Genomic DNA, 21,028 nt, shown 5'->3' on the forward strand with positions numbered 1-21,028 from the left:
TTATCACTAATAGCAGAACAGACACAAGAAAAGTGAATTCTAAGTTTCCAGGTGTATCTTCTAAGAATTGGCTGTGAACTAATAATTTAAATCTCCTTCATTGTTCAATGTGGCAGCAATAAATCGATTGTATTTAGAGAAACTGTCAATAAATACATTAAAGTATTTTAACTTCGTAATATGCACGGTAAATTATAGGTCGTCAAATATGAGTATTGGAAACTAACGCAATATTCTGCAACAATGATGGTCTTTGCGTAAGGTTTCTAGATTGGAGAATAAAACTTAACACACTATAATGAACCACGTAAAATTGCCTAAAAGAGATTTTTGGTTTGATACAATTCAACGTCCCTCACGCCTGCTACGCTAAAGGAGACGTGGACCTACTGATTATAGTGGAATCCGAACCATTTTGGTCGTTCAAGTAATATGTACCAGTTTATATAATTTTTCTAATATATATCCGAACAATCCCTTTGGTATTCTCTGCTTGTCAGTACTATTAGGCATGTGTTTCATCGGCCAACAGTCTATTCCATCGCACTTTGAAATAGGTATAACTTGTAGCATGCTGATATTCCATTTTTCACTTCAGAAATTTCAATTTAATTAACGATTTCTCTTACTAGTTTCAAGATCTGATTGGTATAGTTGCTATTGTACTGCATTAACTACTGCATTAGTTAAAATCATGCAAGTGCTCGCACGACCGTGTTTCATGACACAGTTTTTATATGTTCCTGTGGGTAAGAGGGCTCTTAACTCTGAAGTGAAAACAAGTATCTAAATTTTGGTTACGGAAATGAATTCCGGAGTAAATTCTAGTGCTACTTGATACCCCACATGACCCCCTTGCCATTTATCATATTTGACGGCGATTCAATATGGCGCCTTTCAAGATGGCGGTCATGCACTGGAAGTACTCTCGCACATAGATTATCTACCTTGGTTTACAATACTGAAGTCAGATATATCAAAACCTTTTTCATTTTTGTGCTAAAAGGGTATTCTTGGACATTGCCTACAGGATTTCAAGATGGCGTCGGTGTAGCAGCTCAACGAAGCATTTGCGCATCGAGTGACTATTACTACGTTACTTAGCAACTCGAGCTGAATCTTGTCACAAATTTTCATCAAAATTCAACTCTCACGGTTTATGGACCTTCCTCGTCAGTGGAAGCGGTCCAAGCGGCGACGACGAGGGCACTGAACGGCATTCCGGAGGACGACTTCCAGAAGTCCTTTGCGATCTGGAAGGCTCGCTACCAGAAGTGTGTGAATGCCCAAGGGGCCTATTTTGAAGAGTATTAAGTCGATGTACCAAAATGTTCAATAATTTAAAAAAAAAAAAAAAAACAGTCCTACTACTTCTGGATACGACCCTGTATATTGTAATATAAAAATTATGGAAACATCGAACATATTGATATATAAATGAGTAAAAGCATTTCGATACCAATATCTCGACTTTCGGAAATATCGGTTAATCAATTAATATATTTAAATACTATTGGAATATAATAGGACTCTACTTGCATTGTGCAAAATTTCATTAAGATCTCTAAGAAGTCTAAAGATGAAAAAGACCCATGTCATGAAGAGCGCCTAAGACAACATGGTTACAAATTAATTCAATCTTCTTTAAAACGTTTGCAAACATACCATCAAGCACTTTATATTTTTCTTCATCACTGACGCTGGCGTCTTCAGCGAATGAGCTAAGGTGATTGACGAGCAGTCACATATCATTGTAAATCCTGAGGAAAGCATGCCATGAATCTTATATCCGCAATCAATACTTAGTATAGCTCTCTTCGTATACAAGCTAACGTCATAGTCCTTTGGATCATCTGGTAGTCGAACTACTACAACTACACTGTCATCGAATGCTAGTTGTTTCATGGGAATTATTACACTGAAAAATAGTGACATTTTAACATTATATAAATATTAACTGAATTATTTAATAATATTGTCCTCTCTGAAAAGCTTTAACAGATTATATTACTTGATATGTATAAAATCCTCTACATCTAGCTCATAGACCTTCAAGAAGGTGAGTTCTATGTCAAATCCAGTTGAGTTTCAAATCTCAGATCGTCCTTAAATAATGTGTTCTAAAGTTTAGATTTAGACGAAGTTTAGCTGTTTTCTTCTACGAGGAAATTGTATATTAAGGGAATATTACCTTATTTAATAGAAATAGCTTGTCAATGGATGAACCAAGTAGTTTTTTCACTTCTGATTACAACGGAGTGCGAAGTTCAAAAATTGCATTTGCGATTCCAAACACTATGGCTGCTTAGTAAAGAAAGTGCAAGCAGGTATAGAGTCACATTTTATTTCTATACTATATCTCCCTACTTTCTTTACTTTCGATGAGTTGAGGGGCTAACCGAGAGAGGGAGCCAAGCCACAGAGACTAAATTCCGAGAAATCGAAGGGTAAAGTGTAGAACAAATAACTGCACATTTTCCTCTGTGAAGGTAGTTCTTTTATTTGTGCATACCACTCTACAGATATCTGTGCAGCTTTTAACCTAGAATACATGATGTAAAGTGTGTTATGTTAAGAGTAATAAACTAATATTAGTAATGTAAAGGAAATATTTTGCAGTGATGATGTCTGACACTTTGGTTAATACACACTAAATACAATAGGTTAGGTTAGATTATTAACCTAACCTAACTTAACCCAATTTGTTATTACATACCTGAAGGTAATCTGCTTTACACCTGTAACATCTATTCAGTATTATATGATAGTTCATCGAACTCCCCTTCCCCCCATCTTCATGTTACTGCAAGTTGAATGACGTAAACCGTTACAGCACTACAAACATTGCATTGTATAATATTGTCCGTGTTATGATCTGATTTCAGATTTCAGTAGAATGGGTGATACACGGGTGGAATAAATGGCATCATTTTTATCAGATTATGGTACTTCAGATCTTTGATCTTCCTGTCATCGGGATACAGGAAGTGCAAGCTATCACAGAGGCCTAGGTCATACGTAGCGTACACAACACATTTGCATCATGTACCTGGATGTTTCTGGAACACACGACCTTTCTTCCATACCTCAACAGATGAGTAGGTGCATTTAACCAAGATGAGCCCAGATTCAGTAGCCGATACTCTAACAACAGCCACCTTTCGTATTTTCACCTTACTGCCAGTTTCATCCACTGTATCTTTAAATAACACATTGGAAATGGACTGTACATATTTCATATAAGGTGTCATCATGCGTATTACATGAAGTGGATACTGCACTCTGGCTCTTCCAGCAAGAGCATACCATGTTCAGGCATGTATATATGACTTGTTTTCCTTATTTTTTCTCGATAACTCCAAAATCAGCATCGAACGGTAGAAAAGTGCGACTTGGGACCAGGTAGTAGTGACGTATTTCTTCAAACTTGTGTGAGTGAACCAGAATGTAATACAACAAGAAAATAGTAATGTTCTTAATTTGTCCAAAGCAGGATTCCGAAAAGAAACGTTTTTTTTCTTGTGTAAAAAGTAGTTCGGATTCAGAAGAAAAATTCCAGCAAGCAAGATCCGATTTCAGATGAACCACGGAATGCTATTGTTTCTGGCCACATAATTACACATGTAGGCATTTTTCATATTGCACTGCTGTTCACTGTTTCATTCCTCTTCAGCAACATTTCGTTTCCACTGTTCTGCATTTAACACACATTTACGACCTTTTGTTGCCGTTGTGTTTTGTAGCGTGCTACCAGGCTTCGCCATCTTTGTTTACAAGCAGACGTGTCTTCTGATTGGTCGTTCTAGCTGGAGTGTGATTTGACCCCTCCTCTCAGGACACGAGTTATTGTGCCGCAAACCGTCATGTATTTTCATTCCTATTTTTGAAGACTGGGTACAAATCACACATACACTTAGTTCGGAAAGTGATAGACAGATGACAGCGCAATGCATTTCCACCATAATATCATTTTTCGTTGGCGTGTGGTGTGGCTCCCTCTCTCGGTCAGCCCTTCAGTTTATTCTTTTATATTTGTCGTTTAAGAAATTCATGCAAAAATTACAATTCGCAGGCAAACATTAAACATACTGTTGTAGGTTACATATGTGTAATATTTTTGGAACTCACCGGAAACAATTTATGCCGGAAATAAGTCAGGTTTGACCCATCCATAGCGTGAGGGAAGTTCACTGAAAAAGTATTTCTCATATATGCCTCTCGATAAGGTTATCAAAAACTTCAGATCACAGTCAATAATTTTCTACTAATCTAGATAGATCTCTATCTTTCTCTGTTTTCATTGAAATAACTTTCACATTATCTTTTCACTATTATTCGTATCTATAGATTCTAAAATGGTCAATAGGTAACAGAAAATCATTCTGAAGTTACATTTTGACAATTTAATCAAAATCGGCTTGCAGCTTTTGAATGAAAATAAATATTATTCATCACTCTTCCAAACAGTATATAGGTTGCGTAGAAATAACGACACCCAAATCCGGAAGGTGATTTTTTTTTATCAAATGAAATTAATATATAGGCCTATATACATATGTAACTTTAGTAAATATGAGTTGAGAAATGCTCCCTTGCGCCGAAAATACGAGGCATCATATTTTAAAATGCCCTAGCTTAAAAACTGTATAATCTATCGCAAGCCATTCAAGGAGTTATTTAGTATAAACTTTAACTGAATAGCAGTATTTCATAATCGTCTGGTACTGGTGCAACGAATTTCATAGACTAATTATGTAAAAGTAGATCACAATATTCAATAAGAACTTTTTTCATTTCTCTGTTAGTAAATAGAAATGATTGATATCATGTTACCCCATCATGTAGCAGCCAATATTATTTTCATCAGTTATGCAACCACTGTTAACATATTTTATCTTTGAAGAAAAGCTCTGATAATGAAGTAAATGAAATGTCGATATTAAAATATAACCGGTAGTGTTTTAAGGAGGTAGTTATTAATGTACTACTGTTTAAGAATAAAAATAAAAAAAAATACATAAAATCTTAGACTTCGACAATAACTTATATCCGGAAATACTTACGATCTTAAATATTCGGTAAGTGTAAACGGTTGCAATCAAGTTTATCGTAGGATATACAAATGTATGCCAAACAAAAGTTTTATCATGCGATTGACATAAAATTGAACCCAGGTCTCTTATTTCATGATCGTTGCACTGGTCTACGACTTAAATTATCACAAAAATAAATTTTGGATTCTATTGTTCAAACCTAAATATTTTGAAATGTATTGTTTTGCATATTTACGACACAAGATATCTCATTTAAAGTCATTTCAGAATAGTTTGCTTTCTCTCGAAAACAATTCCTAGAATTGTTAGATAAATGGAACCATGTGGAGTAGTGCATGCAAAAAAAGTGGTCATATCAGTAAACTTTAACAATAAAGAGCTGAAAAGGGGTAATCTATGACTCGATTTTAGCAGTTTACGTGCATCGATGGATTATTAAAGTTTGGCGTTCAAAGCTTCACCATCGTGGCTATGTGAGACGTGAATCTACAGCTTAATGTGGTATTCGAACCACATGTGCTCAGCCGGAAATTTAATTCTGGTCTCCCACGCTGAAGATGTGTACGTGAAGTTGCACTCCAGAGGGGCATATATATATATATATATATATATATATGGTATGTGAATTACACCCATTGTTAAGCAACAGATTGTATAATATATTGTTTGATTTCTGGTAACATGGAAGCACATGCTATTTTTATAAAATTATCTTGTTTTCTCACACTACACCGCACGTAGGATGAGATAAAATACAAAAACTCTAATAGTTTGAGTGGCAATAAACCAAATCCAAGACTTCTTCATAATAGATAGTATTTTGTAATTGAACTAGAACTTTCTCAAGGAAACTCCAAGTAACCACAAGAGTACTGTAAATTATTTCATATGGCTAATCTACTTTCTATGCATTTTAGATTGAACAATTTTGATGTTTTAAAGAAAAAAAGAGGTAACTGCCTGAAAAACAGAAAATTGAAGTTCTAGTATCTAGAAACATTTTGTTATTCTGCCATTGTTTGTGTTGTTTCATACCTATAAACAGTCAGGGACAAACATTTTGAATTTTAATTGTTTTCCTTTCCTCTCAATGAACTCATTTCCACAGATTTGTTTTATTATTGCGCTAAAAAAAAAAAAAAAAAAAAAAAACTTCACAGATAGCTGATTACGGGAATACTTCCTTTCGCTCATGCAATGACTCGAACCTGTTGAAGTATGGAAGTTCGTCGTGGATTTGATAATTATGCGTTAAGGGGAAGCCCGAGGAAATTAACACATGAAAAATATTTTTCTCCCAGTAAAAATAACCTAAATTCTTTACGGAGTTCAACTGAAGGATGATCAAACTTAAGCTGATAATCATGTCCATGAACTTTCTGAGAATTGACCAGTACTATTATCGAACTACGTTATTTCACTACATCTTCACACTTACTTCGTTTTCTTTAGCCCATTGAAAATACTCGTATGAACATTTACAGATCAACTGAAGTGTTTTGAACACATGAGTGAATATTTAAACTACAGATTCCCTGAAGCTTCCAATGCGATTCACAGAGGGATGACGTAAGGCGTAAGCAGCTCACTTTTGCAGTGTTTGAAGCGTTGTATCTCCGTAACAACGTAAGAATCGTTTTTCTGAGATTTTAGGAATATGGTATATTAAAGTCCAGTTCTAAACGACGTCTTTAAATTACGACCCCTTTAGTCAAAAAGGAAATGTCCATTACTTGTAATAGAGCTGTAAAAAATTGATAGCAACCCCATATGCAAGACGTAGTCGGACCGACCGCATTCGCCGTTTATCCTTGTCTGAACTGCTAGTGCCAGCTTGAAACCACCAGTACCACCATTTAACCGCCACATGGCGCTTTGTAACCGCCATTGCCGGCTTGAAACCACCAGTCCCGCTATTAGCCCGCCACATGGGCTCTTCTCTGCTGCCTTTAATCCTCTACTCTCAATTTTGTCAACAACCTATCACGTTGGTATTTATGACCCGAAAGGTCTACACTAATACATGGTTAAAACACAAAATAACTACCGCTTTAACGTAACTATATGTTAATTCAACACTAAAGATTTTTTCGTCGTTCCGTTTAAAGGGTTGCGCCCTTTCATCGGGTCGTCCCGTTTAAAGGGTTGTGCCCTTTCTTCGGGTAACACCAAAGATTTTTAAAAAAATGCTAGCACGAGGCTTGCTACCTCTGAGATAAGCTACCTCTCTCAGCAAGAGTGTTACGTTTATAGTAACAAAAGGGACTGAAAATTAGTAGATTCCAGATTAAAGTGAAAGAAGGAAAGGAATGACAACTTAAAGGACTGGATGGTGTTACGTTTCATGAAAAGTGTAGAAAAGTTCACGCAAAAGCAAAGAAGTAGTAAAACTTTGCTATAACGACGTACTTCATGACCTACGCCGATAATCCTTAGATCAGAAGTACTAAGAGTTTTATTTATTTATTTATAACAGGTTTCCGATACAGCACTAGGCCATTTTACACTGAAACATTTTAACAATTTGATAACATAACAATTTAATAACAATTGAGGTCAAGATGGTACAACACAACAGCGACATTACAAAAATAGCTTATTTATACATGATCTGAAAGTATACTCACTTGAAAAACTTCTACAGTTTCTGGTAACTGATTAAGGTACTGACAATTCGGTTTAGAAGGGACCTTTGGACAATATCAATTCTCGCTGCTCGAGTGTAAAAGAGATCACTAGACCCTGTTGTTCTAGCGGGTACGCGAAAATTGATCTGACTTAACAGTTCACATGATGTGGCCATTTACAATTTTTTGCAAAAATATTAGGTCAGAAATTTTATTTCTCACTAGGAGAGGTTTGATATTGAGGGATTTTAAAACGTCATTTTTTGGAAGTTTTCGGAGGTGAGGTACTCGGTATGATACAATGGCTAAAAAGAAATTAATTACGAACTTTAAGTTGTTTTTTTTTTTTTTAATGAGTAGGGCAGGCCATAGACCAGATAGAAGAACAGTATTCAATAGTGGGAGCAACATATGACTTATAGAACAAGCTTAAGGAATTAGCATTTTTTATGTGAGTGAAGCGATAAAGGAGTCCCAGTTTTTCTCATAGCAGTACAAGATATTGTGATCCGCAAAAGTAAGCTTACTATCAATGATTACACCAAGATCTCTGAAAGAGGAGTCAGGATTTATGTTCTTATGACCAATTTTGTAAATGTGTTTTATAGGTTCCTTTTTTAGAGAAATCGTAAGAGAAGCACATTTCCTTCTCATTTCCTGCCTACTTGTCAATTTGAAAAATAAGTACGAGTTGAATTAGTAAGTATGAATTGTCAGAACATCCAGTTTCTCTACTGTCATTTCTTCTTTTAACGTAAGATTAATTTTATGTAGGTATATTAAGGATGCTAAAAAGACTCTTAGCCAAACCCAGAAGGGTTGTAGGTAGAACGAATTTTAGAGTTTTGAAGAACACATACATCTCTGTATGTACAAATACAAATTTTCATATTGTATTCAACAAAATTGTATTGTACGAAACGCTTACTGTGTTTTTAAGGCCTCTGCCAATTAACGAATTTCACGAACGTCGAAATCACAGCTGTCATCTTTTTTTTTTTTTTTTGTTCAGCCAAGGAAAGCGACCGGAGTAAATTAATGAGGAAATCAGTGAAACACTGCGGGAATTCCCTCCGTCATATGCAGTGGTGAAGAAGTGAGTGACATACCTTAAACATGGTGATTTCTCAACACATGATGCTTTAAATCCAAGATGACCAAAAGCAATGACTATCCCCGAAATCGTGAATGAAATTCATGACATTATTTTTGAAATTTGCAGAATTTCAGCAAAATGTGTGGCAGAGATTGTGGATATTTCTGCAGAACACGTCGGTAGCATAATTCATAATGATTTAGGTATCCTCAACCTCTCGGCATAATGAATTTCCAAAAAATCTGGCAGGAGATCAGAAGAGTGAAAGAGTGAAAGCAAGGGGAGACTTCTCGATTTTTACCGCAATGCCGATCAATTTCTGTCACGAATAGTAACCATATATTAAACATGGTTGTACCACTATAATTCTGAAACGTAACAACAGTCAATGAAGTGGCAGCACTCATTTCCTCTCGCACCAAGAAGATCAAGAGACATAAGTCTGCTGCAAAAGTGTTTGCAACTTTTTTCTGGGATAAGGATGAAGTCATATTCATAGACTACCAGCCCAAGGGCCAGACATTGATTATAAAACCTCTGCATTATTCACAAGAGTGAAAGAAAAGTTGAAAGTGCAATACCACGAAAAACTAAAAAAAAGCCTGCTCCTTCAGGAGAATGCACCTCTATATAAAGCACTGGAAACAAGTGACATTGAATGATCTAGGGTTTCAATTTCTAGGTCATCCTCCTTATACATCAGATTTAGTTCCGTCTATTACTTCTTCCCCAAACTCAAATAACACTTGAAACGACGCTATTTTGTATCTGATAACAGTAGTGCTACTAATAGTGATGTGAGGAACAGTTTCCATAATTTTAACTGGTCTTCAAAAAAGTTTAGAAGCATTGAACTTTAGAGGGAGAATGTAAAATAACTAAAACTTCTTCATTCCATCTGCATTCCTTCTAGGTTGCGGTACAAACTTTGCAGCAGATCCTCATATATTTCTGTTCAATATAGTGGACAATATCATGGACTTCACGTCAGTGTTTTGAAGTAAAGGGAAACACGAGTGGCAGATCTAGCCCGGGGCCTAGATCTTCCCCCAGTTTTTTGAGTGACAAAGATAATTGATGATATCATTTATATATTTTTAAAGTTTATAGTATACTCCTGATGTGCCTATCATAGTATGGGGTTTGGCTGCCCTCCCACTTTTTACAGTCTAGATTCGCCACTGGGAATTACTAGTACATACCAATTACTAACTAAAGATCAGCACCCTGACAATACATTTTATTGAAATCTAATCAGTTTAATCCCAGATATTTATTATTGCTATTTGCAGTAAAGGAGAGCACAACACTTTTCGTCTCCTACAAAATGGAATCAGGTACTCACAAATTAATCTGCTATGAATACTGAGTATCGAGAATAATGTTTCAAAAAAAAAAATATAGAACCTTAAAACAAAATGTATAACTGAAAAATTCAAATCTGGTTAAATACATAGGAGTTATTTCATGTACATGATATATAATTAAGTTTTACCTTTCTTTTGTTTCTAATCAGTTTATTTAATGCGAAGGAAACAAGTCGACAAACTCTACTACTGCTGTTCACTAACGTTAGGCACAATAAAAGCTCTGTTTTCATTTAAATTGGATCTACAATGTATACGGTGACCATATTTCTGTTAGTGAAAATCGGAACATTTTTTAAAGTCAGTCCCCTCAGCCACTGGCGTTGTTAGCTTTTTAATTTTGCGGGGGGAGGGTCGAAGATCAACATTCTCTTTCCGCCAAAAGTTATATATATATATATATAAGTGCCACATATTTTAATACATTTGACTAAAATCTGGTGGGAGGCGTCCCCGACTACCCTAACGACGCCATGCCTCAGCCACCGTTCTTATTACTCTCAACCCTCTTTTGCCATGAAACATTATTATTATTATTAAGCTGAAATCCAAACCTGTTCACAGGATAGTAGTAATTTGTAATTTATTTCTTATGCTTACTTACATTACTCTATTAAATAATGACATTACCCCTAGTGCTAATTATTCTAAAGAACGAACATTACAATAACTGATGGACAGAGTAGAAGAAAACAAATGCATATTAGATTAGTTCATACGTTCACTGTACTACTCTTTTTCAGCGTTCATAGAGAAAGACGGTTTGGGCTCTTTCCAGCCATACATATTTCTCTGATGAGGCCAGAGCTTTTAAAAGATTCTTGTTTCTCTTGATGTTCTCGTACATTTCTGTACACGTTTGTGAACAGTTCGTCTGTATTACTAAAGTTGATTTTACACAATCAATAGACATCACGGACTTTTCAACACCCCAAAAGTTGTTTATCATTGAAAATGCCCTCTCGACCGAAGCATTTCTTCCCAGCAAGTAAAGAACAAACTCAACAAACATCTTAAGATTAGGAATGTTTATATCGTCTTTCTTCAAGTCCTGGAATATGGTTAACCAGCTTTGTTCTGATGAAGTCTTCTGATTTGTCCACTCTGACAAAACAGTCTCTGTAAGATATGAGTTTGTTAAAGAAATTGTCAAATGAAATAGGCGACATACTATCTTGAAAAAAGAGTCTAACTTTCTTATACTTCTTCCCATTTTAGCTGCCTCTTTAAATCTATCCAAGACAGTTGATTCAAGCTGTCTACATTTGATTTCCAAAGATGTAAATAGGTTATGCAATGGTCATAAAAAGAAGATAAAGTCTCATTCACCTGTTGTAAGTCACAGCATTGTCCTGCAGCAAAATCTTTTTTTGAAGGTCTTTGACTTTCGTCGGTAGAAATGAGAACTGTTTTCTGTCAGTCAAGTTCTTATATAAAATCAAATATTCACGTGCTGCATTTGTTGCTGATACTTTATCCCCTTACATTTTTTTCACAACATCGTTGTAAAGAGATGCACAACCGTGTAAAAACCAAAGCCACAATTCTCCATTTGGATAATCAAAAACCTATTTTAGAACCACAGGAGGGTTTACTTGGGCAGAAAGATAGTTTCCGAGTGGCTCCATCATTTGTAGAACACGTTCTAAAGCAGGTAAAAGTCTGAGCCATCGTGTGTTCGAATAAGAGAACAGTTTCTGGTACTTAGCATCAATGAATGCGCAGAACTCCTTTAGTTCAGCCACTTGAACTGTGTAGATATGGAAAAACTTAAACAACTTCACAATTATTACCTTAGCATCAACAGGAAGTGTATCAGCAGCATTGTTAATGCAGTTATTGACAACATGAGCCATGGGTCCTACGCCAGCTAAGGATTTTTTAGTGTTTGCTGATAACCTTCGAAACATATTATTGCGATCCCTATTTTTGCACCCCCCAAAGTTGTATTAGTATTGTCTGCAGACACTCCAACTAATTTCTCAACCAGATCGTTGCGGCTCAAAACTGAAAACACAAACTCATAGAGATGATTACTTTTCACCAGGCAATGTTCCAAGCTCTAATGCTTTAACATTAATTCCACTAGGCACATGAAAATATCTCACAACGATTGGTACTAATTTTTCACTACCATGGTTTGAGCTGTCAACCATCACAGTAAAACAAGATGTTTCACTCAATTCCTGAAACAACTGCTTTTAACACTCTGGGACTAAAACTTTTTTTTTTTTTTGTTAATACTATGGCTTCACTTTCGTTCTTGCAGAAGAGTATTTTGGCTCAAATAGTGTTGAAATAAGTTTAGATGTACGATCCAAGGATGTAAAGCTATGATTATGCTTTACAGTGTGGTACGCAAAAACTGCCTCTTTTGCTAAAATCTCATTTTTGGCGGAATCATTCTTAGTGATAAATTCACTCATTGAAGTTGTCATCGCTACTGTATTAACTCCAACCAGGTGATTTTTAGTCTTTATGTGAAGTTTGATGTCGCAGACGCAACCATGAGCAATATTAATCTCACTTGAACACTGAGTACAAAATAATGCTACAAGTAGGTTGTCACTTTTTTTTTAATTTTTTAAAAGAAGGAATATTCCTTTCTTAACTCCTCATTAAACGAACACTTACGTCTTTTGGCCTTATTATCACCACTCATGTTTACGAAAAAAGAAAGAACAACAACAAAACGTTGAACCAAAATTCACTCAACGAATAAACAAAGCTCGAGGAAGCACAGCGCACTGCTCAGGTGATAACTGTCAAACTGAATTGAACTGAAGCTGACGATCTGGAGGGGAGAGGCAGTGCAGTTGCAAGTGCAGCCATCCCATTCGTTGTTTAAACTAAGACAGTCGCGAGAGCTGCACAGCGACGAAAGAATAAATTTAATATTCTTACCGAGTTTAGTTCACAAATACATTTTAAAAATTTTTCGATGAAAAACTGTAAACCAATTTTGTGATCCCACGAAAACAAAATGTGATCTTTCCTTTGTAAGTTATTCAGAGTCTCTAAGTAAACTCAATGTAAAGATTTTATTTTTTTCCATAAAATATTCGGGGCATTGGGGTCTTTATTCGGGACGCCGGATTAAAGACGCTAAAATCGGGACTGTCCCGATTTTCTTGGGACGTATGGTCACCGTAACAATGTATCTAAATCTCAACAAAAAAGCCTATTCTCATTGTTGGAAATTAAAATTCATGAAAGATCTATAACTTTACCGGAAAAGTGCTAAATTAGAAAACATAAATACACATGCATACCCAGACGCTCAAAGAAGAAAGCTTGAGCAGTAATCCGCCGCATAGTAAATGCATTATAATGCAAATCTGACAATTAGATTGGCATTTATATTAGAGTGTAAAATACCAAATTTAAAATATTTTAAGATTGTAGGAGTCTAAGGGGCAGTCAGGGGGGCAGAAGGAACCACCAGAGGGGCGCTCACCCCCTTGTCCCCTCTTGCGTCTTCACTGTCTAAGTGATAGAGTAACCGTCATCAAATAAGTGAGAAAGGTTGAATTGTGGAGCCTCTGGTAAAGGAAAACGCTTTTGCAATTACTAAGTTTACATTAGAAGCAAAAAAATCTTTCATTTCGAAAATATGCCATTTTGAGAAAAAAATCCTGTAACGCAAAAATTGTGCGGCAGCCACTGTGTTATGTTAACTTTCAAATAAAAAAAATAGTAAAGTGAATGAACGAGATGGATGTGAAAGGAACGAGTAACTTAACATTGTGATTTCTACTGTTTTAAAAAATCGTTTGCATGTATCCTGTTGCATAATCCAGCAAGCTTATCCCAAAGATTCAGGAACTATTCAAGAGTGAATTTAAGAAAAACAGTGGAAATATTCCCTGTTGAAATTAAGTTACGTCTGCGAGTTGAATGATAAGACTTTCGTTTGTCATACATTTGTACCTTTTAACGACCAATTAGTTAGGAACATTTCACTCCTGTACAACGATTACGGTCAAAAATATTTCCAGACATGAATTCCTATCGAGAGCTAAGATATGCGTTTTTGTAATTTTTTAAATCTTAAACAGGACTAAGTTAGTTCTTAGAAACGTTACCGAATTATAATTTATCGAAATTTGTTTCCACTTCATTGTCAAAAACTTTTCTTAGAAAATAAAATACGTTGAGTGTGGTTACATAATATTTAAGAATAATATTGACTGTAGCATGAGGGAAAAAAGTTATTTTTAGCCGTTTCCAATGACTAAAAGGTAAATGACAGGAATATTGTCATTTATCCTTTATTTGTACTTAAAAGCATTTCTCCTTTCTCCAATTTCTCCGATACAATGCACTGCGTCACTACTGGAAGATTACGAAGCATTTGTATTTAGATAGAGCGTATACTAGTTCCTAAGCAATTTCTTGATCTGTTTGCGATAGGTCCTATAATCTTCAAGCTATGATTCGCATTATCGGTGCTTTATACCTCCGAAATAAGACATTTTTTTGACCTGTGTTTACTAGAAACTTTCTTCACCTTCATTTCATATAAGAAATCAACGGAATTTACAGGTACTCTTTTTACAAAGTATGCAATTATGAAAATTAGTACAAATATGAAATTACATTTATTATACACCAAAAATTAAAAGTTATCTCAAATAGTAATCATTTAGACCAAAGAATTGCTCAAATTCATCTGGATGTTAGAGTCTACGTTTTGAAAAATTACAAATCAATACCCTGATATCTAATCTGTACAAGCCTACAGAGAGTTTATATAATTGTCTCTACATTTACGTCTGGTCCGGTCTTGAATCAACTCCTAAATTACTGAATCGACTTTAATAAAACATCCACCAATGTCTTCCGTAAAACTTAGACCGAATTATTATAGACCAGTGCAACTTCCTCTATACAATGTAACCACAATTAAATTCCTTTTATTTGGCCAAAAGGGGTTTGAAACATGGAGAAAACCGCGTAGAAAACATATAGTAAATATTCCCTTTTTATTTAGTAGTATTGTTGTGATGAAATTACTTACTGTCTCTTTATTCCGTCGTCTACTTTCGGTTCCAAAACATCCTCATTGTTGAACCATTCTGGGATCATTCCTCTTAATGTAAAATTTAGATCTAGTTTTTCTTTCACCTTTTCCAATCTAAATTTACATTGCCTCAAATATGCAATTAGAATGTCATCATCTGCAAAGATGGAAAACACAAATTAAAAATCGAGATTTTTGTTTAAGTAATAAACATTTTGAAATTACAATTAAGAAATTTTACAACTATTGACACGAAAAATATTTTCTTAATTGCGAGCAATTCATTTGTGTTCGAAAGAGAATTAGAACAGAAAACTGTTCATTTGAACATGGAGCTGAAATGGCGTTTGCTAATGACCGTAAAATGAAGACAATTTTCTGCAAAATACTACAATAGGAACACAGGCTCCTTGTATGTGACATTTCTATCAAACGGCAATATGCATATCCGATATAATTAATTTATAGATGCGCATAATTTGTGCCGATTAATGCATACTATTTTGAATTTGCTATTTGCGTATGAGCATACGAAGAATATTGTATTAGGAAATCACACATGCAACTACTTTACAGACGATTGATCGATTTATATCCAACCAATTTGGAAACACTTCTATCGCTTATGTAGTTGTGCCAGACTCATGAAATCAATGTCGTTACGAGTGTACTGTCTCAGCTTGCAGGTGCCAACGTGTTGGTTAAATGCTGCCAAAAAATAACTATTATATATATATATATCTTACAGTTTTAGCTATGATACCTGTCGACAGATAAGAAGGAAGGATGATCGATTGATCGATTACATCCGTTCTATAAGACTTCCCATGATTATACAAAGCATAGTTTGGAAGCCTGAAAATACAGATAATGAATTGCTACTATAAATAAATCGCTTTGTTTTAATAAGAATACATTTGACGCCATACAAAATGTATCGAATGTTGTATAACATATACCAGATGTCGTATTATACTATTATGGAGGTTATATTATTATTATTGTCTATTAGTTACATATTTAATTGTATTATTTAATTTCGGTGCTATGAAATCATAATTATAAACTGTTATCAAAATGACAAACAATATTGAAATAATCATTGTATGGACAGTTACAATTCAGTTATTTGGTGAATAAAACCGCATTCAAATAAACACTTACCGAAGGCCCGTAGCAGAACACAAAGACAGGGGTACAGAGTTTATGTTTTTGGGAGGTAACTTGAGTTTATTCCTCACACATAGAAGCTAAACACCAACAAACAACTGAAAGCTTAAGGCAGGTTGAAGGTGGTTGCAGGGGAGCTCAGAAAACAGATGTAATGATTGCATGTTTTCTCGTTACTCTCTCTATTGTCTACATTATATATATATATATATATATATATATATATATATATATATATATATATATATATATATATATCATATCTCTATTATCTACATTAATATGAACATACATATTAGCGTCTGAGGAAGATAACGTTAAGTTATGGAAACTGTTACGAAATAATTTATTTTTAATAAAGAAATGCATACTCTGATCAAAAAAACAATAATTATAATTATTGTTTTTTTGATCAGAGTATGCAGAGATTCCAGAGTGAACATGGAGGAAGTTACAGGCATTTACATAGTATAATTTTCTTTAAACGCAAATTTAAATACCTTATACATGTAGGATTAATTTTCTGGATTAAAATTATCTTTCGTTAAATGAGGGAGCGTCAAATTGGGATTATAATATATATTGGGTTTAAAGATAGAATATTATTACTCACTCAAAATTACATAAATATCAAATGATCCTGCTAAATAGGAATTATAACAATAGATATACCTATATTCTGTGGAAGATGTGGTTGTTTCTTTAACCATTCCTTTAAGTAAGCAACATCCAGTTTTAATTGAAGAGGATCCTCTCCTATCTTCTTTGACAAAGCTCTTATCTCGTTCTCTGTTAAAGGCTTGCCATACGTTACAGTGTTTGATTGATTTTCCTGTAAAAATACACAAAACTAATTAGTGCATAATGGAAACTTAAGCTACAGGCTCAAAATATATAATTTATGTCGTATTTCATTTTGATTTTATTAGTATTATTGACATGTATTATTGACTATTTGTGACGTGAGTAGATCTATCTTTCATATTTTACAGATAGACTAGAGTTATTAGATTACCCTTCTTACAGGGCACTTGGTGTTTTTGATACCCTTTTCCTTCTCCCGTTGGATTATTGCTAAATATCTAAAGGAAACCCGTTTTTCTAAATTGAGCAAAAAGTATTTTTTAAAGCTCCAAGAAAAGTTGCAAGCTTTGGTCGTACACAGCTCATTATAACCATTTTGCGTTTCGACAGGTTACATGTAGAAAATGTTCAATATACTAACAAGAAACAAAATATGAATATCAGAATTTACTATTATCAACTATTCTGCCTATTGACAGGTCCTCAACCTGGATGCTGTTTTACTTTCTAATTTTACGTTTGGACCTCAAAATATGTTTCTTCCATTTTTCTCGATCTTCGTCTTCCTCTTTTAACTCCCAATATTTTCTTCTGTTTTTCAAAACATCTAAAACTTGTGTCCTTCTTCCTGTTCCTCGCTTTCCTTCCATAGCAGTATGAGGAACACAATTTATTCGCAAGATGTGTCCAACTCAATTAGCTTTCCTAAGAAGTATAGTGGTTAAAAGCGTCCTCTTCTCTCCTATCCCTTTTAAAACATCTTTGTTTATTACTCTCTATGTACATTTTGTCTTTTTCCTCCATCTTCCTCCAACACCACATTTTGAAATTCTCTAAACATTTCTTCTCTAATTTCCATAGTGCCCAAGTCTCCGAATCATACAGTCCAATACTCCATACATAGCTTCACCAACTTCTTCCTTAGTCCAATATTGAGCCTGCTAGTTAAGAGTGATCTTTTTCTGTTGAATGCTTCTTCTTTTGAAGTGATCGAGAAAAAAAGGAAAATTGCCACTCAACCTTTTTTTTAAAAAATCTAATTTTTTCACAAATGTTGAGTCAATGTAAAAGTACTTCAAAATCACAATTAATTATTTTTTACAACATAGCATGGTGGCGTAGAAGCTTCCGCCATTTTACGATTTCTCGATTTCAGGTGTTTACGTTGTTTTGAATATCTTAGTATGTATTTGTCCTACCAAATTGAAAATTGCTGGACGTCTCCAACTTGTGCACAGCTAAAACTTAGATCTGTTAACATTTTTGCCTAAAACCACTTGAAAGAGGTGAAATCAGGACCTAACATAGTAAAATTTTTGGACATGTTTTTGGACATTATTGAAGACATGTTTTGGAAAAGGAAGCAACTGATGTAAAGGTATGAATTTGTGTGTGCATGTAGTCTGGTGTCATAAGATTATACTCAAAAACTTGCAGACCTGTAGCTGCTCCCAAAGGCCTGAAAAAGAATCGTAACTTTGGGGAATTATGCCAATTTGGCATATTTCACTGTCCAATATCTTCAATGGGCCTGGATAAAAAAATCTGAAATTTTGAGAATAGTTACTCCTTTAGTATATCATAACACACAACAAAGCCCGTTTTGTGTTTTTGAGCAGAAGGGGTTCAAAGTATTAAGGAATGGCGTCATCTCTAGGAGGTGTTTTTTTTTTTTCACAAATTCAACTGGAAATTCGTTGTTGTAACGTAAAATAAAGTAGGATGAATGGTTAGTCTAGTCAAGGTTCTCAAACTCGTTTCTTTCTGTAGTTATGACTCACTGTCTTATCACACCCACAGCAGCACTAGTGAAGAATGCCGCTATCAGCAGAAGGCGAGAAAAGTAAAAATGTACAGTTGACAAAAAGTCCGTAAGTACTCATTGCTTTTGCTGCTTGCTATATCAATGATATTCAATTATGTTTATTCTTGTTTTAACTGCCAACTGAAGCAGGAGACTGCTGTCCTTTCGTTTGATCTACATTCTCCAGCCAGTGAAAACTCACTCGCTCTAAACACTGACAGGGGTGCGGGTCTTCTGATCATACCGTTATTTTTTGTATTCCTCCCAAATGCTAAGGGTTCTATGGTGATCAGTAACTATATAACCTTGTTAATCTTCGATTCAAAACGTTCGTATACTTTTGTTAACACTCCCTCCTAATTCTTTTACTTTCTGTTTCTGAAGGTCATATCTGCAGCGTCGTTGGAGTTCCATTATTTCTTCACATATCTGTCTTCTCCATTAACTATTCATTCTTCTATATTCTTTGATGTCCTTTGTTTTCATTGTTTTGAGCATCGCTTAAGTTGTTCATGGTTTCCTCGGTGCTCTTTCCATCCTGTCAATGTTATTACCGAGTGTGTGAAGTAGAATGTGTTTAACTTTTTTCCAACTATTTTCTACATTGCCTACCATTCCGGCCATTGCACAGATTTTTTTCAAACTTGTCTTTCACTTCACTGTCCATACTGCATACTCCTTATTTTCGATTTCTCCTCTCTTTTCTCTTGATTGACTTCAACCAGGTATGCACTTCCGCCACTAGGAGGTTGTGACCCGAATCAATGGCAGCTCCCGGTAGTGTTATCACGTCTCGTACACTGTTCCTAAAACATTGCTTGACAGGAATGTAATCGATTTGGTAGCGTTTCTTATCTTCTGAACTTTCCACATGCACAGCTTGGTATTCCTTTACTCAAACCACATATTCGTCACAACCGTATTATGTTACCTACAGAAGTCGATAATCATTTGGCCCTGTGCTTGTCTTCTACCTTCTCCAAATGGTCCCACTACCTTATTCGCAGCTCCTTCCTTCTACAACGATGCTGAAATATCTCATTATTATGGCGTTCAACTTACCTCTTCCCTCCTGATGCAGTATGCCACTAATCTCATAATACATTACTTCTACTTCATTGTGATCGTGGACGGTTGTTGGCATATACACTCTTATTATCATAATATCCACTGGTTTTGCATGTAGTTTTACAAACATCAAGCGGTAACTGCAGCATCCCAGTTTCGTTACACTTCTTACTACACAGAGAAAAATCCGTTCTCCGGACAGCGGTATATTGTACAAATATACGGTATTTTCTTCCTTACTATAGAAATCTATACGGAACATACGTTATCCGTATGCTACATAGGCACTGCCATTAGACGTTACATCATGCCGTTGCAGGATGTTTGACATCTAACAGTTTTCCGTATATCACATGCATATACTTATGTTACCTTCGTCAGTTATATGTTATATACATCCTTTGTATGTGAGATCCTGACCGCCTACATTATTTCATACGGAAAGTACGTGTAGATCGAACACTTATACAGAAAGTATTATAAAACATGCGTTTTCAGTTATACGTCCACTGTACGTTAAGTCCAAAAAGTACAAGAATTACGCATGTAACCTATCTTTTTAAGTACGCCACCTACATTTTTTTCTCAGTGTACTTCGTTCTTCATTGCTATCGAGACACCGAAATAGTAACGCTACCCGAATAGAATAATTTGTAATTTCCCGATACTATTTCACCTTTTCCTGACTATCTCACTTCACTCAAGACCACTATATTCATTTCACATCTATCATTTCCTCTTTTATATTTCCAAGTTTACCCTCACGTTGTAAAGTTCGTACGTTCCAGGTTCCTATGCTAAAATGAAAGTTATTATTATTTTCTCTTCTGATGATTCTTCTCGGAGTAGACCTATCCGAAGATCCGAACGGGGACTATTTTACTTGCGGAATGTTTTACCTAGAAAGAACCATCATTATTTATACTCCTCATCCGTCCCTCCTGGGAATAAGATAATGTGATAGTATTTCCATTTCCTTTCCATATCTTCATGCCGTTGACAATCTTGTTGTTCA

General features: G+C 35.1%; 1 protein-coding gene across 2 annotated transcripts in view; it reads right to left on the reverse strand.

Annotated features, from left to right (window-relative positions):
* Window positions 1-17,486, reverse strand: part of LOC145691872 (clavesin-2-like) — a 34,825-nt gene extending 17,339 nt beyond the window's left edge. For both annotated transcript variants that reach the window (XM_081767182.1, XM_081767181.1), the window contains exons 1-3: window positions 17,010-17,486; window positions 15,165-15,324; window positions 1,666-1,918 (exon numbers count right to left, since the gene is read on the reverse strand). In XM_081767182.1, the coding sequence (XP_081623308.1) occupies window positions 1,666-1,918; window positions 15,165-15,232 (321 nt within the window). In that variant the 5' untranslated portion in view covers window positions 15,233-15,324; window positions 17,010-17,486. The remainder of the gene's footprint in view (window positions 1-1,665; window positions 1,919-15,164; window positions 15,325-17,009) is intronic.
* Window positions 17,487-21,028: the final 3,542 nt, after the last annotated feature.

Source organism: Thermobia domestica, chromosome 8 (genome assembly GCF_964235325.1).
Source record: "Thermobia domestica chromosome 8, izTheDome1.hap1.1, whole genome shotgun sequence".
NCBI lineage: Eukaryota > Metazoa > Arthropoda > Insecta > Zygentoma > Lepismatidae > Thermobia > Thermobia domestica.